The following is a 24,146-nucleotide window of genomic DNA, read 5'->3' as shown; positions in this document are numbered from 1 at the left end:
CTCTGTCCCCCGTTTCAGCCTCCTTCCACCAGGGATCTGTCCCTGGTTCCACAGCCCATCCCCACCAGGTGGAGGAGGCAGGGACTGAGGAGTCCTGCGTTTCCCCATCACCCGGGCCTGAGGTAGCGGCTGTCAGCACTGCTTCCGCCCTCGGGGGCCGCTTGTTTTCTTTCACTGGGGAGTGTTTCCATTGTTTTCAGCTAGGAGCACTGTCCCCTACCCCTATGCCGCACTCCCTGCTCCCCAGCCTGGAGGTCTGAATGGTGAGCAGCGAGGCTGAGGACGGTAGGGGCGGGGCCCAGGATGGGAAGCAGGGCCTTCTACTTTCAGAGGTTTTCGTGCCTTTCCCAACCAGGCCTGCTGCTCTCCCTCAGACCTGGCCGGTGGGGGCTTACCTGTCAGGACCCTTAGGATTTTGCGAGCTCCCTTTCATTATGTACTGGGGGTTCCACAGAGCCCCACCAGGATCTCTTCCCCTCCTCTGGTCTTATGGCATGTGGGTTTGCATCCTTCCTTGTCTGTTGTTGCTGGTGAAATATTTTTTCTTCTTGTAAATTGGCCTCAGTAGTTTTGTAATTATTGGAAGGAAAACGATGGACTCTGTGACCTGCCTTCCATGTGGAATCCTTATCCAGAAGTGTCCCCCCAACGTCTACACCGCTGTCCACTAGGGAACACCATGCGTGTCAACTATGAAACTTTGCATCTTCTAGAAGCTGCACTAAAAACTCAGAGAAACAGATGAAATTAATTTGATATTATGACAGAGAATGAGATGGTTGGATGGTATCATTGACTCGATGGACATGAGTTTCAGAAAACTCCAGGAGATAATGAAGGACAGGGAAGCCTGGTGTGCTACAGTCCATGGGGTCCCAAAGAGTTGGACACAACAGAGTAACTGAACAACAGATGTTTTATTTAACCAACATATCCAAAATATTGGGTTTCCCTGGTGGCTCAGTGGTAAAGAATCCACCTGCCAAGCTGGAGACAAGGGTTTGATCCCTGTGTCAGGAAGATTCCCTGGAGAAGGAAATAGCAATCCACTCCAGTACTCTTGCCTGGAGAATCACATGGACAGAGGAGCCGGGTGGCGTACAGTCGGTGGGGTCACAAAGAGTCAGACACAACTAAGTGACTAAACAACAGCAAAATCCAAAATATTACAACAAATAAGCAATATTTTAAAATGAGATATTTAACCTTCCTTTTCATACTTAAGTCTTCAAAATGCACAGCTCACCTCAATTCCAACTAGCCACATTTCCAGTGATAGTAATTACATGTGGCCGGTAGCTACTGTGGACAACTGGAAGGCCTAGACTTAATCCGGATATTTATTCTCCTCAATCCACTCCTCCCCCTGCCTTACACCCCACTCCCGCTCCGCCCTCCCAGGCAACACTCAAAAAACAAACCAAAACACACCAGAAAAAACACACCCTTCTCTCCTCTCTCTGCACTGCTCCTGTTGACCACCTACCCTGCTTATAAAAAGGCATTTGTGAAATTTATACAGGGGATATGACTTCCTGCGAGCTCACCTAAAGACACAGCCCCTGTGCTGAGTTAGAAAAATAAGAGAAGAAAAAGGCCATCCTTTCTCTTAATAAACCCTACAAGGACAGCCAGCTAACACTGCATTAGTCCACTGCCATTATTGTAATAAATACGTTCTCATTAAAATAGCCCTTGCAACTGGTTTTTTCTTTGCCGCGCTGGAAGTCTTTCCGTGAGAGGCCAGTTGGGCAGTCTTCTCACCCTCACCTGCCCGCTAACCTGCTGGAGCCGCGTTTCCTCTTTTGTAAAGTAGGATCATAACAGCTTCTTTATCTACCCGGCAAATCGGTTCTTGAAACTCAAAGAGATAATAAAGGTCGGGATCAAACAGCGCAACACCCCACCGGAGAGTGGTTTGTTGTTATCCGTGGGTGGAGAAGGCTGCAGGCTAGGAAGGCGCATGTGTCCTCCGCAGGCCCCGGAGCAGCGGCCTGAGAGCCCGACTCCGCCACCTCCCGCCTCGGAGGAGCGCACCTGCGACGCCTAGGGACGCGGGCGGAGCTCGGAGGCCGCACGGGTACGGGGTGTCGGGGCCGGGGGCGCGGCGACAGCCACGAGGCGCGGGGACGGGGGTCGCAGGGAGGGCGGCCTGGTTGCTCGGAATCGAGACGGACGTCCTCCCGCGCCCGAGGTTTCGCTCGGCACGAAAGCCCTACGCGCCTCCTCGGAGCCCTCTCGCCCCGCCCGTCCCCGCGCGCGCCGCCTTGGGGGCCCGCCCACCTCCCCGCCCGCGGCTCGGCCTCCGTTGTCGATTGGGTGGGCCCCTCGGGAGGCCGCCTCTGTATTGGCCGAGGAGCTTCCAGAGGCGCGCCCGCGATTGGTGCGCGTCCGCGTTGCTCCCCGGCGCGGCGCGCGATTGGCTGGCAGGGCACGGTCTCCCGGGCCTGGGCGGTGCAGACAAGGCCTCAGGCGGCAGCGGCGGCGGCGGCGAGCGCGGCGCGAGGCAGGTGAGCTGTGGCGGGGCTCGGGCCTGGAGGGCCGGGCGCGGTGGGCCCGGGGCCCAGGCGCCCCTCCGGGCGGCGGGGGCAGGGGCGGCCGCGGGCCCCGGCGAGGCCGCCAACGGCCGCAGCCTCTCCTCAGCCCCGCGGCCCCCGCGCCCCCTCCTCAGACAGTCGTCCCCGCCCGCGGGACGTGCGCGGCACCTCCGGACCCTGGTCAGACACCCCCCCCCCCCACCCTCAGGCCGCTCTTCCTCAGGCCGCGTCCCCTCTGCTGACCGAGCGCCCCGCGCCTCACCTGGCGCTTATTCAGCGCCCGCCGCCCGCTCCGCGGTCCGCCGCCCCCCGCCCGCCGGGCGCCGCGCCCCTCGCCTGCCTTCGGCTCGCGCGCCCGGCTCGCCGCTCCGGCCCGGGGTCGCGCGTGCCCGCCGATGCTGGCGGGGGCCGAGGTCGGGCCGGCAAGGCCTGGTGCCCGGCACCGCGCCGGGTCCTCAGTGCCCGACCCGTTCCCTCGCCCCGCCCTCGCGGCTCCGAAACGTGAGCCGTCCGGGTGTGTTTTCATCCGTTTCATCGGACACTTTAGAGTTAAGTCTGGAAACGCGGGGTGACTGGGAAGTTCTGGAGAATTTTAATTTTCTCGATTTATTTGCTTTGATAGTTTTCTTCTTTTTTTTCTTTTTTTTCTCTGTGTGTTTGGAAATGCTACTGTATTTGGGCATTGGACCTCTTGATTTGTCATCTTTATCTCTCCTATTTTCCACCGTTGTCTTCTTGTTTGACTTTCTAGATTTCCTTAATCTCCTAATTCATTTGTTGAGCGTTTTGTTTTGGCCTTCGGATTTTACCATTTCCCAGGGGTTTGTTGATCGTTACTGTTTTTTCCTCTAAAATTTTGTGTCATGTTGTTTCTGAATGCCTTGGCGTCTCATTCTTCGTTCGTGGCCTAAGTTTTGGCTTGCTTGAGTCCTCCTGTCCTGAAACATCGGGGTATCTGAGAGTGGGGCCCTGCCCAGCCCTTGGGGAGCTCTGCACCCGCGCTGGTCCTGTCACTGTTGGCTGAGAGGACGGGTTGGGTTTCCTTGAGCCATACTCAGTGTCGCTGCCCTTGGGTCCTTTGACTGGACTTTCTAGAGGTCCAGAGAAAGGCTTCCCAATCTTCTGCCTCATTTTAAAAGTAGGGTGGAAGACTGTGGCTGTGGGCTTCACAAATTAGCGAGGAAATGCTCTCTTATCCCCCGTTGCAGGAAGGCATTCTATAACTCGACTGCCCCTCGTACTTGCAAGTCTAGAGAGCCCTTGGTTTTATGCTCCAGTCTTTTCTAGGGGGAGGCAGGAAGGGGAACCATGCTGTGTAGCTAACTGCTTTTTTTCCTTTTTTTGAGTTGTAAAAAACACCTCATAAAATTTATGTTTTAACCTGTACAGTGCCTTGGCATTGAGTTTGTTCACAGTGCTCTGCAACCATCACCACTGCCTAGTTGTAGAACTTTTTTATCACTCTAGATGAAAGCCCGGTACCCATTAGGAGTCACTTCCCATTACCCACTGCTCCTGGCCTCTGGCAGCTGCTAAGGTTTTTTCTGTTTCTATGAATGTGTCTGTTCTGGATTTTTTTTTTTTTTTAATACAAATGGATTATTACAGTATGTGACCTTTTATGTTGACTTCTTTCACATAGCAGAATGTTTTTTGTTTTTGTTTTTGTTTTAGCAGAATGTTTTTAAGGTTTATCCATGTTGTAGAGTGTGTCAGAACTTGGATTCCTCTTTGCAACTGAATAATATTCCATTGTACAAATATATCAATTGCTTATCCATTCATCTGTTAGTGGGCATTTGAGTTGTTTCACTTTTTGTCCATTACGAATAATGTTGCTGTGAACATTTGTGTACAAGTTTTTGTTTGAGCACCTGTTTTCATTTTTGGGGTATGTGTCAGTAACTGGGAGTGGAATTGCTGGGTCACATGGTAACTCTATATTTAATTTGTAGAGGAGCCACCAAACTATTTTCCGCAGTAGCTGCACCATTTTACATTCCCATCAACAGTGTGTAAGGGTTCCACTTTCTCTGCATCCTCTCCAACACTTTTTCCATTTTGTATTGTTTTATTATGGCCATCCTAGTACTTGTGAGGTGGTGTGTCAGTTTGATTTTGGTTTGCATTTCCATAGTAACTGATGATGTTGATCATCTTTTTATGTATTTGTTCGCCTTTTATACATGTTCCTTTGGAAAATGTCCATTCTTGTCCATTTTGTAATTGGGTTATTTGCCTTTTTGTTGAGTTGTAAGAGTTCTTTACATCTCCTGAATACTAGACCCTTTCAGATACATGATTTGTGTATACTTTCTTCCATTCTTTGGGTTGTCTCTTCACTCTGTTGATAGTGTCCTTTGATGCACAAAACTTTTAATTTTGATGAAGCCACATTTATTTTCTCCTTTGTTGCTCATGCTTTTGGTGTCTTATCTAAGAGACTTGACAAATCCAAGGTCGTGGAGGTAAATCTCTGTTTTTAATCTAAGAGTTTTATAGTTTTAGCTCATAAATGAAGGCCTTTAATTCATTTTGAGTCAGTTTTTGTATATGAGGTGAGGTAAGGGTCCAGCTTCACTTGTAGATGTCCAGATGTCCCAGCACCACTTGTTGAAGAGACTGTTCTTTCCCTGTTGACTAGTTTCGGCACCCTCATAGAACGTCAGTTGACCATTAAATGTATGAGTTTATTTCTGGACTGTTAATTCTATCCTGTTAGTTTATATGTCTGCCATTATGATGGGAATACACTGTTTTGAAGTAAGTTTTGGAATTGGAAAGTGTGAGTTTTCCAAATTTGTTCTTTTTCAACATTGTTTTTGGCTGTTTGGGATTCATTGCAATTCATATGAATTTAAGTATAAGCTTTACCATATTTACCAAAAAAGGCCTTTGTGATTTTGAAAGTACATTGAATCTATGCTTACTTAGGGGGGAGTATTGTCTGGTTAACAGCATTGTCTTCCAGCATATGAATGGGGCTCTCTTTCTGTTCATTTATGTCTTTAATTTCTTTCAGCAATATTTTATCATTTTTAGTGTACCAGTCTTATACTTTCTTAAACTTATTCAACTAAGTTTGTTGTTGTTGTTTTTTTTTTTGGTGCTCCAGGTGAGGAACAAACTCACAACCTCTGGCTAAGTTTGTTATTCTTTTTGTTGCTACTTTAAGAGCAGTTCTTTTCTTAATTTTGCTTTTAGATTGTTTATTGGTAATAAATAGAAATATAACTTATTTTTGTGTCTTGATCTTGTATCGTGCAATTTTAACTTGGCTCAGTTTATTAGTTTTAATAGTTTTTTGTGAATTCTTTAAGATTTTCTATAATGCCATCTGTGAATAGAGGCAGTTTTAGTTTTTGCTTTTTTTTTTTTTTTTTCATTTATGTATTTATTAATTTTGGCTGCACCAGGTCTTAGTTGCAGCTTGTGGAATCTAGTTCCCCGACCAGGGCTCAAACCCAGGTCCTCTGCATTGGGAGTTCAGAGTCTTAGCCGCTGGACCACCAGGGAAGTCCTAGTTTTTGCTTTCTAATTTGGATGCCATCTTTTTTTTTTTTCCTTGCCTAATTGCTCTGGCTAGATCCAGTACAGTCTTGAATAGCAGTGGTAAAAGTGATGTCCTTGTTTTGTTTCTGATTTCAGGGGAAAGTTTTCAGCCTTTCACCATAGAGTGTGGTGTTAGCTGTGAGTTTTAATAAATCCCCTTGTCAGATTGAGGAAGTTCTCTTTTCCTAGTTTGTTCAATGTTTTTGTCACGAAGAACTGTTGGATTTTGACAGATGCTTTTCCTGCACCAGTTGAGATGATCACATGGTTTTGCCTAGTTGCTTCTTAAACAGACTTTCATTGTTTGATTCGTCCTGTATTTTGATTCCGTTCTACGTCTTTACTTCCAAGTGTTTACAGGTGTCACCATCTTAAGACTTTGGGGGTCCATGATGAAAACTGGGTTATTTCTCAGTGTTCCTCATTGCAAGCTTATGATTCCGCTTTTTCTGGCCTATGTCAGTTTTCATTCATCCATTTGTTTTCTTGTTTCCAAGTTTCTTCGTATTGTTTTTTCTCCTGTTGAGTAATGCCAGGCACTTTTGGTAGCAGTGCTGGCGGGATGAAGCCAGCTTCAGCATTGCAACACCTGTCCGTACCTCTGTATTTCAAGGAGCGGTGAGAACCCAGAGAACTGCAGGGTATTTCATGCGGCCCACGTTGACTCAAGCTGAGTGGTCCTGAACACATCCAAAACTTGAGCACCCACATTGGGGTTCGCAGGGCAGTGGAAACAAAACAGTGATTCCAGTCAAGCACACGTGATGTTGCTGTGAATATTTTGGAGGGTAGTTGTGCTCTGTGGTTCCTGCAGGAGGGTTGCAGTATTATCTTGTTGACTGAAAACACCTGCATTTGCTTCCTCCCTTTCTTCCTAGATTGGGAACTCATTGCTATTTTGGACAGCTTAGCCCACTTGATGTCCAGATAGAAGAGACTAGACCGGCTCCATTTGAAACTTTACTTCCTTTGGGCCAAAATAAATTTAGGATGGACAAAGAAAACGTGTAGACTGCAGTGCTGCTGTCTGTGACTTGCTGTTCATTATACTCAGTGCTGTAACTCGCTGCTCTGTTAAATGGCCTGTGGGGCTCGTTGGTCAGTTTTGCAGTTTGAGCTGTATCTGTAATCCTGTGTGTTAGTTGAGTGCTGTGTTTTTCATTTAGTGGCATAGGGGCACTCGGTGAACCATTATTGACTGAATTTTAGTTTAGGGAGTAAGAACCTTGTGACAGATGGTTTTAGATATTTGTGCAGAGGAAAGCTGCAGGGCCAAGACTTGAGTCGTGTGAGAGTAATTAAGCATAGATCAGTGGTTCCCAGGGTGGCGTGAGGGGTTCCCCAGGGCGCACACAGCTTCAAAACAAGAGTGCTTTGCCTAGTTGCTTTGCTCTTAGTCATTCTGTTTTCTTTGTTTGGTCTTTAATGTTATTGGAAGATGGGAGCCTCATCTAAAACATGGAAAACGTCCGTTTAAAGGTTCCTTTACTTGCTGTTTATGGTACAAACGCTGTTAATACTGGTGAACAGTCACTTTTAGCCCTGTGCTTCACATGCAGGAGGACAGAGCATTAGAAAGGGTGATCCCGAAATGGTGTGGATTAAGTGTTTTCATTTATAGTAGCAGTAAAATCCTATAATTATTGTTTCTGGTTGTTCCCAGTTATAGTTGGAAATGAAGCAGCAGACACCACAGTTCTGATTAGATGAGGAAACACACGATGTGCTTCAGGTTGATTAGGAGAAGGAGTTTGGGGACCAGATGTGTAGAGCCCTTACTGCTCTTTAGGAGTTCATCCAACATGGGGTGGGGGTGCCAAGAGAGGGATGAGGGGAACCAGGAGTATTTTCAGGTTAAAGGCAAAGCAATGTGATAGCGACGACTTCTCCCATTTCTCTAGGCACCTGTGTGATATTCATTGGTTCTACAAGTCAGGGTTAGCTCCTGCCCTCAGAGAGTTCACGGTCTAGTTGGAGAGAAAGACTCATTGATCAACAGATACCACAGTTCTGTTATGTGGTCAAACACTAGGGACCTCTAAAATTGGCACATAAGTTGGATGCTTCCTGGAGGTGGTCTTTCAGCTAGAGCCAGAAGGTGCATAGAAGTTACCTGGGAGCAGTTGGGGTGGCAGGAGACCAAGGGAGTGGGAATCAGGATCAGGAGGGCGTCCCAGACAAGAGAAGGGCACCAGAGTTGTAGGTAAATGGAGCAGAGGGAGAGGGCTGCCTGGGCCCGGCTCTTGCTGAAGCTGTGATGTGGTGGTGGGAGATGGGGCCCCGGACAGGGGTCTCATTCATGGGTGCTGGGAAGCCATGGGATCTGAAGGGAGGGACATGGTTGAATCTCTCTTTGGATCATTCTGGCAGTTTTCTGGCTTGAGGAGGCAAGACTGGATAGGGGGAAATTAGGGGTGCTCGCTCCCAGGAAGCCAGCGAGAGATGGTCAGGGGGTGGGGGACTGGCCCAAGGGAGGGCGCCGCTGTTCTGGGGGGGTGGTGGTTGCTCCCCTTGAATTCAGTGGGTGACGTGCAGAAGTAGAATCAGATGCCTGCCTCAGGTATACAAAGGAGCAACAGATGGATTAGATGAGTTAAAAATGGCGGGGAGTGCAGAGGTCAGATCTGCGTGGGCAGCAGAATCCATGACAGCCTGTTCCCAGGCTCTGGGTTAGGAAGGCCTTCCAGAGGAGGGCTGAGTGCAGGGGAGGGCTCACCCCTGGGCCTGTCACACACGTTTATTCAGCAACAGACGGGGGCCAGCCCAGGCATGTGCGACCTAAGTCCTGTGCGACGGTGAGAAAGAGACAAGCCTCCCGTGGGATGAGACAGAGGGCTTTCGCCTGTCAGAGTTTCCTCTAGTGTCCCGAGGAGCCTGTGGGGTGTGGGGGCCCCGAACCACCACCCGGCGTTGCTCCGGAAGACCCTCCGTCCCTTGCTGTCACTGAACTCTTACCAGGGGAGGTGCTGGGCGCAGCTCTTCTGACCGCACCGCTGGAAGGAAACTCAGTGCACTCTGGGTCTGAGAACTGTGGGGTCATGTTTTCTGTCTTCTAAAAAGAAAAACCCTTTACAGTAATAGGCAGAAAGTAAGTAATTTGCCTTTGCTGAAACACTGAGGCAGATCTCCCTGTCAGAGGAAACACAGGTTTTATTAAAACCTTCTGGAGCGCGTGTCATTGGGAGATGTAAGCAGGTGATAATGCATCTCCATGTAGAAGGAGTTATTTCCCCGAAAACGCTGCTATTATGTAAACAAAGCTCTCCAGCCTGCCTCTTTTCCTACTTCATCATTTCTGAAAAAAGACACCTCAGATCTTGGCTGGCAGCTGTCAGTACAGAGTTGCTGCTGCTAATACCTGACTCCTGTTGGGTGTTCTCACTCTCGAGCTGGGCAGGCGGGGGGTGGTGACTGGCCAAGTCCTGCCGCAGTGCGAGGGCCAGGCTCCCACCACTGAACCTAACCCTAACCCCAGGTCAGGCCACCTCACACCGCTTCACAGATGAAGACCGGCCTTCTTTTTCTTTTTGAAAATAATAGTTACTGGATTAATTGTTTAAATTATAAGACCAAAACCTACTCCTCATTTTTAAAAACTTTTTATTCTGTCCTGGAGCATAGTTGATGAACAGCGTTGTGTTAATTCCAGATGTGCAGCAGAGTGATTCAGTCACACTCACACGTATCTGTTCTGTTTCAGATTCTTGTCCCATTTAGCAGACCTACTCTTTAAAAAAATGTTGAACAGTCCCAGACGGGGTAGTCTCATTCTCTGAAATTTACAATTAAATTTAGTGTAGTATTTTTCTTGAAGGTTTAAAAATATATTCAAGTATATATATAAAACAAATATAATATTCTGTAAAGATCTTTCATGTATTTTTAGGTTATACTCATTTGTTTCTGATTAGCTGTTTTAAATAACGAGGTTATTTTTTAAGTAAGTAAAGTTGCTCAGTCATGTCCGACTCTTTACAAGTATAAATCATAGTTTTCCATAAACTATCAATGTTTTGCTTCCTTAAAATGAAAACAGGTAGGTAATGCCAATTCCTGTTTATTATGTTGTGGAAGTAATTACATTGAATATGATCTTTGGAAAACAATCATTTCTAAGCCAGTTTATATTTATTTCTAATCTGTAGACAAATATAACTAATATTTTTAGTCTCTATGTTATGTAGTTTTAACAGGATTAAGTCTGAGCAAGTGATTATGTTAAAGTAGAGTACTCAGGGCTTCCCAGGCAGTCCAGTGGTTAAGACTCTGCGCTTCTACCTCAGGGCGCGCGAGTTCAGTCCCTGGTCAGGGGACTAAGATCCCACATGCCCTGCAGTGAGGCCAAAATCACCAATAAGATACAGTACTGATTTTTAAGAAATCACTATAGTACTAATGTTTAAAGGGCACCTCTGAATTTCAGATTTAAAATTCTTCTCTACAAGGCATGTAGTAAAGAAATACCAGATGGCACAGGTACACGTTGACAACCAAACCCTGTGTGGTGCAGTGTTGGTGGGAGTGAGGCTGGGCCTCGTGTGCGGGTGCAAGGGCCTGGGGCGGGCAGTGCAGCCTCCGCCGTCAGCTCAGGGCCTTGGACATGGCCTGCGGCAGATGATGTCTGGCCCTGTGCCCAGAGAGGGGAGGGCGCTGTCTGGCGCTGACCCCTTGGACGGCCGCGCTTCCTGAGGGCGAGGTGCGGTGCTCACAGGGGACTCTGGCGAGGGCTGACAAGGCGGTCGTGTTGCCCCTGAGGATTTGTGCAGGGAAGCCGTGTCAGCCTGTGTCCGTCAGGCTCACTTCTGGGCTCGGCCCACTTGGTCAGCAGCCCCATCAGTTCATAGAAACCTTGATTTGTGACTTGCTTATCTTTATAAACACAGTGCCTTTGGAGCAAATTCTGATAGCCTTATACATGGTTCAATAAAAAATAATTACCTACTAGATGATGATGCTTGTGGTTTATAATAATGAGAAGAAATGCTGCAGACCATTTTTAAAGTTTGATTTTTTTCTAGTTTTATTTAAGAACTGATAGCATTTCCTAAGAAAATATTTTGTGCTAATTTATTTCAGTGCTGTTAACAGTTTTATTTTCTTTCTTTGGTATTGCCATTTGCTTCAGTCTCTATTTTCAACCATGTGACTTGTAATTTTTAATATTTTTCAGGCATGTCTTCTAGATTGTTACTAGATGAGTACAAATGTTCTAAATAGTAGAGATTCAAATTATATGTCGTGGTAGAACTAAAATCCACTTTTGACCAAAGCATTCAAGAACAAAAACTGAACTTTTTATTTTACTTCTCCCACATGGTGTAAATATTACAGTGTGCCCTGGGCAAGGGGAGAGCTTTAAAGGAGAAGCCAAGTGTCACCGATGAGGCATCTTAACTCATACTTTAAAGCCCCGCTAGGATCTGCGTGTTGGTAACGACACTTACTTCATTTCCTAGGTTTGAGACCAGCGTCTGCAGCCTAGACAGAGGACCTTTTTTTGCCCGTGCGTGCTGGCCTGTGTGCGTGGCCGCCAGGACACGATCAGAGGGTGACACCGGAACTTCCTTCTCCACTCACGGCCGCATCTGCTGAGGTGAGCGCTGCACCCCCCGCCACCCCCACCGCCTCCACTCGGGACTGGCAGTTTGAACACTGTTCAAGAGCACTCTTTCCCAGGGAGCACCCCCTCCCTCCCCCCCACGCTAGCCTGCTGGGCCTGGAGGCGCCCTGGTGTGAGCCCGGCTCCGCCGTGCGCCCCGCCATGTCCACATTAGGGGCGCAGAGGACACGTGGCCCGTGAGGAGGTCAGCCCGGTGGTGACACCGTTGGGAGAAGGGTGTGGCCTGAAAGAGACTAGAGAAATGAGGACAGTGAAGCCTGCACAGGACAGCTCCTTATAAACACACGTATTTGCAAAATGTTGACTTGGAATTCTTTTCAGGATTTTCTGATGCTGATGAAAACATTTTCAATTCATTATTTCACTTGCTCTTTCAATACTGCTCAGATTATAAATGCAAATCTGATCTCCCTCAAGTCACAGGCCCTGCTGCAAGTGGGAACGTTCTAAGGTTACACTCGGGCTTGAAGTAGCAATGGTGTAAAAGGAGCCGGCAGCGGCTCTGGGGACACGCCAGGCCCTGCAGCGGGGAGACCGCTGCTGGGGTCCTGCTGAGCCGAGGCTGGGGCGGCCTTCTGCCTGCGGGCTCTGGGGTGCGGCCATTTGAGCTGCCGCCGGACTTTCTCTTTCACTGAGGCTGGGGTGAGTGACTCTTCAATCTTGGGGATTGTTAACTCAGAAGACAAAGAAAAAAATCCTTCTTTAAAAAACAATTAAAACAGACTTTGTAATTGTATTCCACAAAATAATTAAAGCTTACTTGATGAGTATTTGCCATGTATCAGGCATTGCTTTACATGCATCATTTAATTCTCCTTTGCTTTATTTTACTCTATAATTTTATCTAATGTTCGTGTTTTATGAAAGGAACTAGAGATTAATTTTAAAGTGTTGTGAAGCCACATCATGATGTGTCCAGGGAGGCAGACTGAGGCAGCAGAGTTGGCAGAGGAGAAGCGGGGTGTGGAGAGGAACAGCGCGCCTGCACCCCGAGCCGCGTCCACACTGAGCACAGGGCAGCACGCCTCCCCCTTCGGCGCGCTTCTGAGTCAAGCTTGCTGCAGCCTCTGTACCCACCTGCTGCTTTGGGAGGATCTGCGTGGGGAGGTGGCTTTCTGGGCACTGGAGGCAGTCAAGGCCAGGGCGGCATTTCCCTGAGCCGCAGGTCTGATTAGACAGGGGTGGGTTCTGCAGAAGATGTTACACGTGTGTACTGAACACAAAGTCTGTGGTTACAGGAGTGAAGTCAGCGTGAGTAGGGAAAAGTAAGAGCACTGACCTCAGTCTCCCATTCCTTCCACTCCTGTGGCCGCTGAGCTCCGACCAGCATGGCCAAGACTGCCCTCCACAGTCTCCCGTGTGCCTTTCCTCCAGACCTCGGCTGGTCTTCCTAGAGCTGTGTGTCCACACCAGTGCTGTCTCCACGGTGTTATCCTTGGGCATTTTACGTTTGAAGCTCCCCTCATAAAACATTTAGCCGAAAGCCTTCCACGAGCCTGCCACCAGCTTGTGTCTGTGTTGTCGCCTGTAGGACGTTTACGCGGTCACTTTGCTGTAACCCTATCCTGCTCGTGGTAGGAGACTCGTCTGATGGTCAGTAGCTACACTTGGTTCTTGGATAGAATTTTATTTCAGAGACAAGAAGTCACATTTCTTTTTGAATTGTGGCAGAAGGCCTCCGTTAAGCCTGACAAGGGTGGTATCACTCAGCTTCATCTGTCTTATCGATAGGAAGAACCAGGCTGAGTGGTGTGGTTGTAGCTGGTCCTTTGCTTCTGACAGCTTTGAAAACACTGTTATCCCATTAGAAATTAACCTCTCTTTTAGGTAGATGAAAACGTGAGAACATATTAATGTAACTTTTCTTAAAATAAAAAGGCTGTACTAGGCAGACAACAGGGACCTATTGTATAGCAAAGGGGACTGTATTCAATATTGTGTAGTAACCTATCATGGAAAAGGATAAAAAATACTTTGTATTTGTGTATATGTTTGTATGTATATATAGCTGAATTACTTTGCTATACACCTGAAATCTTGTAAATCTACTATACTTCAAGTAAATGAAGTTAGAAAGTATTATGGATACGTTGCAAATAGAATAAAGTAAAAAGGCTGTCCGTTCCTCGAGTGGCCTCCTCTCCAGGCTCTTCTCTTCTCAGTCATGGGCTGGTCCTCACTGCAGCCCTTCTGCGGCCTTGCCTGGAGCTCTGCCGCCACTCACAGAGCTGCCTGAGCGTGAGGAGCTGGCGCAGGCAGCCAGTCAGCTCGTGGCAGAGCTGGGGTCAGAGCCCAGACCCGTCGGAGTTGGCCTTGTTCTCAGCCGGGCGTTCTGATGTCTCTACGTCATCGTCGTGATACTTCAGTGCTGCTTGGCTTTCGGTCACCTGCCACTCAGTCGTTTATAACTTTGCAAACGACTTTGTGTGAACCGATCCAAATACTCAGTTCACTAGGTTGTATTCAATACGAGTTGTAGACACATTGGTCAACATCTTCTGCAGCGGGGCTTCCCTGGTGGCTCTGTGGTGGAATCCACCTGCCAGTGCAGGAAACATGGGTTCGACCCCTGATCCGGGCGCTGAGGAGCAGCCATGTCCATGCACCTCAGCTGCTGGGCCTGGGCACCTGAGACCTTGTGTACCACACGGAGCAAGAGAAGCCACTGCGGTGAGAAGCCTGTGCCGACCGCAGCGAGAGCAGCCGCTGCTCGGTGCAACTGGAGAAAGCCTTGCAGCAGCGAAGACCAGCACAGCCATAAATAAATAAATAATTTTTAAAAAGGTACAGGTTTGGAAATGATGAAATAAAACCGTCATTAAAACAAAAGCAGCAGTGAGAACCGCTTTAACCTGGGGATGGTACTGAGTGGGTGGTAGACAGCCAAGTGAAAGGTCGCTTTGGGAATGAAGCTGGGGCTGGGAGCAGATTCCCTGTTGGGGCTACTCTGGTTGCCTGGTAAGCTCGCAGAGCTCCGGCAGAGCCATTGTTACCCTCTGCTGGGTGCAGCCCCGCCCGCGGAACCTGGGCTCCGCTGCCAGAGGGGGACACAGGGAGGCCCGTGGGCGGGTGCTGAACACAGACGCGGGCTCACCTCAGGTACTGGTCTTGGCAGCAGGAGCTCCAGGTGTCTGTTAATAGAGTGATTGTCCTTGTCTGGCGCATGTGCTGCCTGGGCCCACGAGCCAGGTCCCCAGTCGGGGCGGGGCAGTGTCGAAATTAGTCGGCATGGTGACAGTCCTAACATGTAAACAGTGGTGTTTGTTTTTTAGTGTGTGTGGTGTTTGTTTCTGTGGGAACTTAGTTTTTAAAAGTCTACCTGGATTGTTTCAAAGAATATGGGGTGAATTTTAAGTACTTTTGGCTTAGTTTATAGAAATCAGTCATTTATGCGTGAATTTTTTTTTGTCCAGGTTTATCTTCCTTGGTTTTTGAACAACAGATTAAGATTCATGTTACTCCTATGAGGGTGTGGTGGTGTTTTTTTTTTTTTTTCTTTTTTTTGAAGTGTGTATTTTTAGCCAGAGGAAAATTTGAGTCATTTCAAAGAAATCTGGATGACAACCTTGAAAACAATATGTTCAAAACTTTTAAATTTAAAAATAATCTGTGTTTTTGGGGGGGGGAAATAAAAGTGTAGCCAGAGCTTGTAGCTTATCTCTTATTCAGCCTGCAGTCTTCTGATTCTGAGGCACTTGTATAATTAAAAAAACTTGACCTTCGAGGAAAGCATGGGGGTGATCTTCACCGTGGAACAAGAGTCAGTGCTGTTTTACTTAATAACAACGAAAATTTATTCCCAAGGCGTGAGAATGTTTTGACACCTTCAGGAATTTAAAAAAATACGCTCTGAAGAGGGTTCTCAGCTACTCTCTCTTTTCTCTTCATTTTCAGTCAATCGGTCTAGGATTTCCCCCTTTGCTTTTGTAGATTTATCATTTTAGGGAACTCAGTCTGACAACTAACTACACTCTGGACTTGGAGCCGTGAGAAAACTTGTCTCCTTTGCTTAAAAGGAGAAAAGCAACCCTGCTTTAACTTCTAACTGGCCCTGTTTGATCAAAGTGTTGACGGCAGCTCTTGAGTCAGTTTGTACAGGGCTCCTCTGTGTGTCCCAGCCTTTAACAGCCTGCGTTGCTTTTCCCACTCTCTGCAGTATGCTTTGAGACCGTGAGCATGGACTTCTCTCGGCTCCACACGTACACTCCTCCCCAGTGTGTGCCCGAGAACACTGGCTACACGTATGCACTCAGGTGAGCTGCACGTGTGCGTTGTCTTGAATGCCGGGGGGTTTTTGGGGGGTTCATAGTACTTGCACCCAGCTGCTTTGTGTTGAAAGTGAAAATGTCTATGAACTTTATGTTATGCTCTGGTTTTACAAAACTGCTAAACTGACATGGAAATTATGAGGGTTTTTTTTGAAAACCAAACGTTTCTGATGACTCAGTGATTCATCACTGCAAATGACTGATTTAGTCTCCACCCAGGGGGCTGTGGTCTTAAGAGCACATCTGTGTGGTCAAGTTGAGGTTTGTGATTTGTGTTGATGGCTGAGCAGTTTAAAGTTAACAGAAGTAACCTGGAAAGTGATTTGCCCTTGAGAGGAGGCACCCTGAGCAGAGTCTTGGTGAAGCCTCGGTTTCTGGAGCACGGCTTCTGGTGGATGCAGTGCTGGGTCTCCTGTTTTTATTTGTATTGTGATTTTGTGCTGCGCCTGGAAGTCTGAGTCTTAGGAGGCATTGACTTGCTCTTTGCCTTTCTAGTTTACCAAGTAGAAGGGACAGTTGAGATGAAACTTAAGTATGGTAAAGTTATGGGCCAATGGCAAGGGGATGATGTTCCTAGGTTGGTGAGGATTTGATTAGCAGACAGAAAAATCTTTGCATCCTGGCAAGATGTTTAGAGCACACAGGAAAGATGCTAGTGTCAGTTTTATCAATGGCTTGTCTTCTAAAAATTAAAAGTGTGATCAAAACTTAAAGAAAATTGGAAGGTATTTTCAGAAACATACTTCGTAGCAGCATTACTCAAACCTGATAGTTAATGATTTGAGTTTTTAGTCACAAGTTTAGATCATGTCATGCTTTTCCATAGTAACATGTACTGTTTTTATGGAAAGTCTGTAGTATTTTAGAACAAAATGAGTGGGCCAACTCAAGTAAAACTCTTCCTTATTCTGTATTTGTGGAGCATAAAAATAATTCTTGGTAATTTATTTTTAGTTTTTATAACCCATTTAATTTTGTTTTTATAGTTATTTATCTGTTTTTATGATCCATTTTAAATACAGTCTTTAAACATCCCTTTATCTGGATCTCTCCCTTGGGAGAGCAGCACTGTTTGTTTCAGTCAGGTCACTCTAGCAGAGCCACGGAGGTGGATGAGGGCTGGAGTGGGAAAGGCAGGTAGGCTGAGGTGTGCTGGTGGGAGGAGGGCAGTCAGCACAGGGTTTCCACCCAGAGGGGTGGGACCAGGTTTGTGCGGGTCTTCAGAATGGGGACGGTGCTCTGCAGAGCCTGGCAGACATTCAGCTGAGACTCTGTGGGGACAGGGCTCGGGCAGTGCTAGGCAGGGTGTGGGGTTTGGGAGGGAACACTGGAGGCCTTGTGGTTGACGGGAGTGAGGGTCAAGGGTGACTTCGCAGCCTGGGAGGGCACCGGAGGAGGGCCTGGGAGAGGACCAGCTCATGGGAGGGTGTGTGAGCCTCAGGCTCGAGAGCTCTGTGGGCGGCAGGCACCGTCTGGCCCTCGGCCAGCCCAGATGGGAACCCCAGTGCCCCGGGGGTCGAGGCCTACATCTCGGGAGAGGAAGTTGGTGGAGGGGTGTTAGTCCACATCTACGTGGTGAATTCTGACTTGAAATAATTACAGTTTTCATTTAAGAAAATTATGTAAAGTAATTTTGGAAGAGTAATAACTATATTTTGTATTAAAATTATGTTGAGCTTAGCATCCTCACTATTCAGTGTGGGTTAGTGCAGACTTTGTCCTGCCTCTACTCCAGCCTCTAAAGTTAAGAACCTTTTCCTTAAGTTATCGGTGATGCCTCAAATAGACACAGCAGCTTGAAGCTGTTTGTGTTGGTTTGATTTAACATGTTTCAGTGTCAGATCTAAAGTGGGCTTCCCTGGTGGCTCAGAGGGTAAAAATCCGCCTGCAATGCGAGAATCCTGGGTTCGGCCCCTGGATTGGGAAGATCCCCTGGAGAAGGAAATGACAACCTACTCCAGTATTCTTGCCTGGGAAATCCCATGGACAGAGGAACCTGGTAGGCATCATCAGTCCATGGGGTCGCAAAGAGTTGGACACGACTGAGCCACTAAGCACAGTGTCAGATCTAAGTTTATAATGAGCTTGATTCTGAAAAATTTTTTTGTGATTGTATTTCTTTATTCCTGGCTGTGCTGGTCTCCGTGGCTGCACGGGCTTTTCTCTGGCTGTGGAGGGTGGGCCTGCTCTCTAGTTGTAACGTGAAGTTTCTCAGTGTGGTGGCTTCTCCTTGTGAAACATGGGCTCTACGGCATACAGGCTTCAGGAGTTGCAGCTCGTGGGCTCAGTGCTTGAGACTCCTAGGCTCTAGAGCACAGGCTCGATAGTTTTGGTGCAGGGGATTAGTTGCTCTGTGGCCTACGGGATCTTTAGGATCAGGGATCCAACTGTGTCTCCTGCATTGGCAGGCAAATTCTTTACCACTGAGCCACCAGGGGCGCTTCTGAAAATGTTTTTATAATATAAAGTAAACTGCAGAAATGTAAAGCCCATTTACTTTACTCAGATGCTCCTGGTTACCCTGGATGTCCAGATCCTTAGCCCAGTGGTCTGCTGTCTTGACTGGGGCCTGTTCTGCTGCCTTGTGGACATGCCCCCAGGTGTCTCCAGAGTCTCCACCTCCGGCAGATAAACCACTGGGCCTGCCCAGGGCCTCCCAGGGAGCAGGTCTCCCTCTGCTTCCAGAAGGCCTTTGTTTGCAAATGGGCCCAAGTTCATGCAGCCCCACCCTTGTGCCTTGGGCTGCAATTTACTTTTCCCCTGCTTTGCTCCCTGTGGCAGCTCTGCCCTCTCCCTCACCTTCCTCCTTCCTGCCGGGTTGTGAGCTCGCCTCCTGGAGGTGTGGAGTCCTCACTGTCCTGCCTAGCTGCTGGACTGTCTCTAGGACCCCCGCCCGTACGAGGCACCGAGCAGGTTCTCCACTCATGTTCCCGGATCTGGAAAGCTTGCTGACAGCGCAGAAGGACCTGTGTTTTGGTTTAAGGAAATTACATGGAAGTGGGTTTTCTTTGTACCATCCGTCTCTGGACTTAACGATGAGTTAGACGCAAAGTGGCGCTGTTGGCTCAGTCACTGGCTTTTCCTTTCCTCTTCTTTGATTATTCAGCAGCTTCCTGGGCTCCCTGTCTCATTAACTGCATTATCAGGCAGGGTCCACTATTAACAGTAAAGGTTGTAGTTTTCTGACAGTGTTGACTTCACGGCCTATGGAGGGATGCTGGTGACTTCAGCGCATCTCTCACACTTCCCAGAGCCAGCCCTAGACCTGAACCCCAGGCAGGGGCTGTGGTCAGAGCCCGTGGAGGGCGTGTCAGCTGTGGGCCAGGTTGGTCCCAGCTTGCTTTTGCTTTGTAGGAAAGGCTTCACATCCTAATGGCTGTTTTTAAAAATTCACACTAGATTGCACGTTCCGTTAGTTTGCTTTAAAAGTGGTGCTGTAAAAAAAAAAATAAATAAAATAAAAGTGGTGCTGTAATTGGTGTTTATCTCTGACAAGGTTTTTTTCCTTCTAGTTCAAGTTATTCTTCTGATGCTCTGGATTTTGAGACTGAACACAAGTTGGATCCTGTATTTGATTCTCCAAGAATGTCCCGCCGCAGTCTGCGCCTGGTCACCACAGCCCGCGCTGCCGGGGACGGCCCCGCCGGGGACAGTGCGGCCAGGTGAGCGAGACGGGGACCGGCGCTCCGTGTTCCGGCCTGTAGACCCTACTGTTGGCAGTTTGCCATTACGTGTGTGCACATAGACCGGTGCGCACATGGCTGTAGCTCGGCTGTGGACCAGGCTGAAACCAGGCCTGGGGTGTGCGGGTTGTCTGGCGTCGGTCTAGAGGGCGAGGACACCCTGCTTTCGGGCCAGTGTCCCCAGCTCGGCCGCGTGCTGGCTCCCGGGGCGGGGGAGGGGGCCTGCCCGCCGTCACACAGCCCTGCAGCGTCTGTGTCGTCAGTGCGGCAGTCTGGTCACAAACTATGTGGACCGACGGGCACAGGCCTAAGTTTAGATGTTTACCTGTCTTTATGGTTGTCTTGTTGACTTGATTTGGAACTCTCCACGTGCCCATCACTTATTTGTGCCCAAGAAGGAGTGTGCAGGATCCCTCTGCCATTAAGAGATGAAGAATGAAATTAACAGCTCTCCTTTAGCATTGCTCACGTTAAGAGCGATGAGTCTCCAGCCTGAGTAGTTGTCTCTCGGGAGTGGGGATGCTGACTGGTGGGAGGACAGGCCTCTGGCCTGACAGCAGGGCTGGGCGTGGACGTCCGTGGCGCCACTGCCCCGTCCACAGGACCGCTCGCACACTGTGCCCCTGCGGCCACGTGGGGTTCACTTGCAGTGATGTTCTTGGATGTCCTGGTTCGAGGGCTCACTGGGGTGGCTGTGGGCACCCTGGCTCTGCAGGCTGCTTCTCTGTCCCCAGTGGCTCCAGGATCAGGTTTCCTGGTGTGCGTGCTCGTGGGGCCTTCCTGTCTCTGCTCCGTCCCTGGGGAGGAGGGCAGGGAGCTCGTCTTCCTGGGCTTCGTGTCCATCGTCATGGTGGGTCCAGTGCAGAAAGGATTTGGTGGCAGCCTTTCCTCGCTGTGCTGGACGCGACTCTGCCCTCACTGTGACTGAGAAACCGCAGGCTGTGCCTGTGGTGCCGTGACTTGTCTTTTTTTTGAACCCCTTTTGGGTCACGAAGTGAAAGTCGCCCAGTGGTGTCCAACTCTTTGTGACCCCATGGACTGTAGAGTCCATGGAATGCTCCAGGCCAGGTCGCTGGAGTGGGTAGCCTTCCCTTGTCCGGGGGATCTTCCCAACCCTGGGATCAAACCCAGGTCTCCCGCATTGCAGACAGATTCTTTACCAGCAGAACCAGAGGGAAGCCCAAGAATACTGGAGTGGGTAGCCTTTCCCTACTCCAGGGGATCTTCCAGACCCAGGAATCAAACTGGGGTCTCTTGCATTGCAGGAGGATTCTTTACCAACTGAGCTATCGGGTCCTGGACCCCCAAGTAATCTGCAAAGTACCTGTGCATACAATTTTCAAAGGAGTTCTTGGAGACTAGCTTAGCAGTTCCTTTTTTAGATTAATAGGTGTCTTATTACAGCAGGAAGGGTGTAAGAGAATGTTACTTTAACAGCACTATTCATTGTCAGGCAAAGATTTTGTGTTGGTAAAACGTAATCATTTATATTTACTAGACAGTTTGTAGACTTGTTCCTCACTGTTTCCTCTTTAGACTAGCCAAACAGCGCAGCGGCACACACAAGTCGGCATTTAGTGTCCACCCCAGCTCAAGGAAGGTCCTGTCCTCGGCTGTCAGCCATGGCGGCTCGGGCACCGTGCAGGCCGCAGCCTGTCCACGGCCTCCCGTGCTGGATGAGTCTCTGATCCGTGAGCAGACCAAAGTGGACCACTTCTGGGGTGAGTTGTCTCTGCTGATTTCTCTGGTTGTCCTGAGAGGAAGGAGTGTTGTGGCCAGTTTGTTGCTTTGCCCCTTCATGGTGGGGGGAGCCCAGTGAACGTTTGAGGCCTTCCTCTGAATCCAATCGGAAACGCCAGGAAACCACCTCCCATGGCCAAGTGTGTGTCCTGCTGCGGAAGGTGGCGTGGAGGGCTCGGGCCAGGCTCATGACCGCCTAATGCGGGACTTTTGTGCAGTGTTGATGTGCCGTCACTGGTAAACTCAGCAGCCTGGTTTCAGGTTCTGGGCCGCAGTTTCTGATTCATCAGGAAGAACCTGGTGAGGACAGACGGACTCCAGAGGCAGTGTGGCTGTGACCTGACCCCCTGAGCAGTAGCAGTGCGCCCCATCCTTGCTGCAGAGGACACGACAGCCACAGGGGCCACGGCTTGAGTGGCCGAGAGCTGCTGTGTCCCCTTGACGTTCAGGCTGCCCGTTCTGAGGCGATGCAGAGAGCAGACCAGCTCTCGAAATAGCGTGTGCTGGTCTGGGGAGGCCTGGCCTGCATGTTGGTTTTGTTTTGCTCACCAGCAGAGTAGTACCTGGGCAGCAGAGGGGCGAGTGCACTGGCGCTACGGTTCCTGCCTGCTCCTCTGCTCACAAGGGTGCGTGAGCATGTGAGACGAGGGGTGTGTGACTGAGACGGGGGTGTGTGACTGTGAGATTGTGTGTGACTGAGACGGGGGTGTGTGTGACTGTGAGACGGGGGTGTGTGACTGTAAGATGGGGGGTGTGTGACTGTGAGACGGGGGGTGTGACTGAGACGGGGGTGTGTGTGACTGTGAGACGGGAATGTGACTGAGATGGGGGGGTGTGACTGTGAGGCAGGGGCGTGTGACTGAGATGAGGGGGGTGTGACTGTGAGACGGGGGTGTGTGACTGTAAGATGGGGTGCGTGTGACTGTGAGACGGGGGTGTGACTGAGATGAGGGGGGTGTGACTGAGACAGGAGTGTATGACTGAGAAAGGGGCGTGTAACTGAGATGAGGGGGGTGTGACTGAGATGGGAATGTGTGACTGTGAGGTGGGGGTGTGACTGTGAGGCAGGGGTGTGTGACTGAGATGAGGGGGGTGTGACTGTGAGATGGGGGGGTGTGTGACTGTGAGACAGGGGAGTGTGACTAAGATGAGAGGGGTGTGACTGAGATGGGGATGTGTGACAGTGTGAGATGGGAGTGTGACTGTGTGAGATGGGAGTGTGACTGTGAGATGGGGGTGTGTGTCTGTCAGATGGGAGTGTGTGACTATCAGACGAGGGGTGTGTGACTGTCAGATGAAGTGTGTGACTGAGACGGGTGTGTGTGACTGTAAGATGGGGGGTGTGTGACTGAGATGGGATGTGAGCATGTGAGACTGAGGTGAGGGGGGTGTGACTGTGAGATGGGGGTGTGTGAATGTGTGAGACGGGGGTGTGTGACTGTGTGAGATGGAGGTGTGTGACTGTGAGATGGGATGAGTGACTGAGATGGGGGTGTGTGACTATGAGACGAGGGGTGTGACTGTGAGATGGGTGTTTTGAGCATGTGAGATGAGGGGTGTATGACTGAGATTGGGGTTGTGAGCCTTGTGATATGGGGTGTGTGTGAGCATATGAGACGGGTTTGTGAGTGTGTGTCAGATGGTGTGTGAGTGTGTGTGAGATGGGAGGGTGTTGTGTGTGAGATGGGTGTGTGTGTGTAAGACGAAGAGTGTGTATAGGCATTTTCCTCAGAGATGCACTTTCTCCTGCAATGGAAAGCAGACGTCTGCAGGTACCTAGAGGAATCTTCATTAATTGTAGGCCTTATAGGAAGTCAGTCTTGACCAGGGCCATAATATTCATTTATGAACCATTGTAACCTTTACTTTTGCTTGTGTGCATTTTGTCCTGTTTTGATCATTTTAGCTCAACAGCAAAAAAATGTGTGTTTTTTAGGTCTTGATGATGATGGAGATCTTAAAGGTAATTATTTTCATCCTTTTCTCCCCCACATTTCTCAAGACGGAGGTTTTAGTCAGGTGTCTTCAGACTGTAACAAGCAGGTGCCATCTCTTTTTTGCAAACTCCAGGTGGGAACAAAGCCGCCATTCAGGGAAACGGCGAGGTGACCGCTGGGGCGGCGGAGGCGGCCGGGAGCAACGGCTACACCTGTAGCGACTGCAGCCTCCTCTCCGAGCGCGGGGGCGTGCTCACCGCCTGCTCTGCAGCCCGCGGCCCGGCCTGCAGGGGCTACTCCAGGGACAGGAGTCAGAGACGTAAGTCTTGCTCTTCTAAAACTGAGGAAAAGGGTTCATGTCCAAATACTAGCTATTTCATTTTCTTTTTATCAGCCTTGTCTTACAGACCTCACGGTCTTCACCATAGGTTTGAGCTCAAAGTTATTCTTTAAGAGATGCACCAAAAATGAGCTCTGTTCCTCCTCCTCCTCTCCCAGCCTGCGTTTGATGTGGTGGGTCTTGTACCTAGGAGTGTTTGAGAGTCTGTCTGTCTGAACTTTAGAGTAAGCAGGAGAAACCCTGTTCCAAATGGACCTGCAGACGCACTCTTCCTTCTTAAGGGCGCACAGGCTCCATGTGCCCCAAGGGGCGGCAGGCTGTCTCTGGTCTCTGTGTGGGTCGCCGTCCTGACTGTGGGACAGCCCACCAGAGCGCGAGAGTTCTAGGTGGCACATGGCACACCAGCGTTTTTGGGAGGGCGGCAGGCATGGCGGAGGGTCTCACGGGGCGACCGCTGACTGGCAGGGGG

General features: G+C 49.3%; 1 protein-coding gene across 17 annotated transcripts in view; it reads left to right on the top strand.

Annotated features, from left to right (window-relative positions):
* The first annotated feature begins 2,403 nt into the window (after positions 1–2,403).
* The window catches only part of SUN1 (Sad1 and UNC84 domain containing 1), a 43,664-nt gene continuing 21,921 nt past the window's right edge, over positions 2,404–24,146 (top strand). For 5 of the 17 annotated variants that reach the window (XM_043454843.1, XM_043454839.1, XM_043454844.1 and 2 more), the window contains exons 1-7: positions 2,404–2,510; positions 11,546–11,682; positions 15,866–15,962; positions 19,490–19,639; positions 21,197–21,381; positions 23,307–23,363; positions 23,471–23,656. In XM_043454843.1, coding sequence (XP_043310778.1) covers positions 15,886–15,962; positions 19,490–19,639; positions 21,197–21,381; positions 23,307–23,363; positions 23,471–23,656 — 655 coding nt within the window. In that variant the 5' untranslated portion in view covers positions 2,404–2,510; positions 11,546–11,682; positions 15,866–15,885. Of the gene's footprint in view, positions 2,511–11,545; positions 11,683–12,201; positions 12,352–15,865; positions 15,963–19,489; positions 19,640–21,196; positions 21,382–23,306; positions 23,364–23,470; positions 23,657–24,146 lie in introns of those variants that run through there. The other 12 variants (XM_043454845.1, XM_043454847.1, XM_043454846.1 and 9 more) reach the window with 5 other exon arrangements.

The sequence above is a fragment of the Cervus canadensis genome, chromosome 32 (assembly GCF_019320065.1).
Source record: "Cervus canadensis isolate Bull #8, Minnesota chromosome 32, ASM1932006v1, whole genome shotgun sequence".
Lineage (NCBI taxonomy): Eukaryota > Metazoa > Chordata > Mammalia > Artiodactyla > Cervidae > Cervus > Cervus canadensis.
This window is presented reverse-complemented; position numbering and strand designations above follow the sequence as displayed.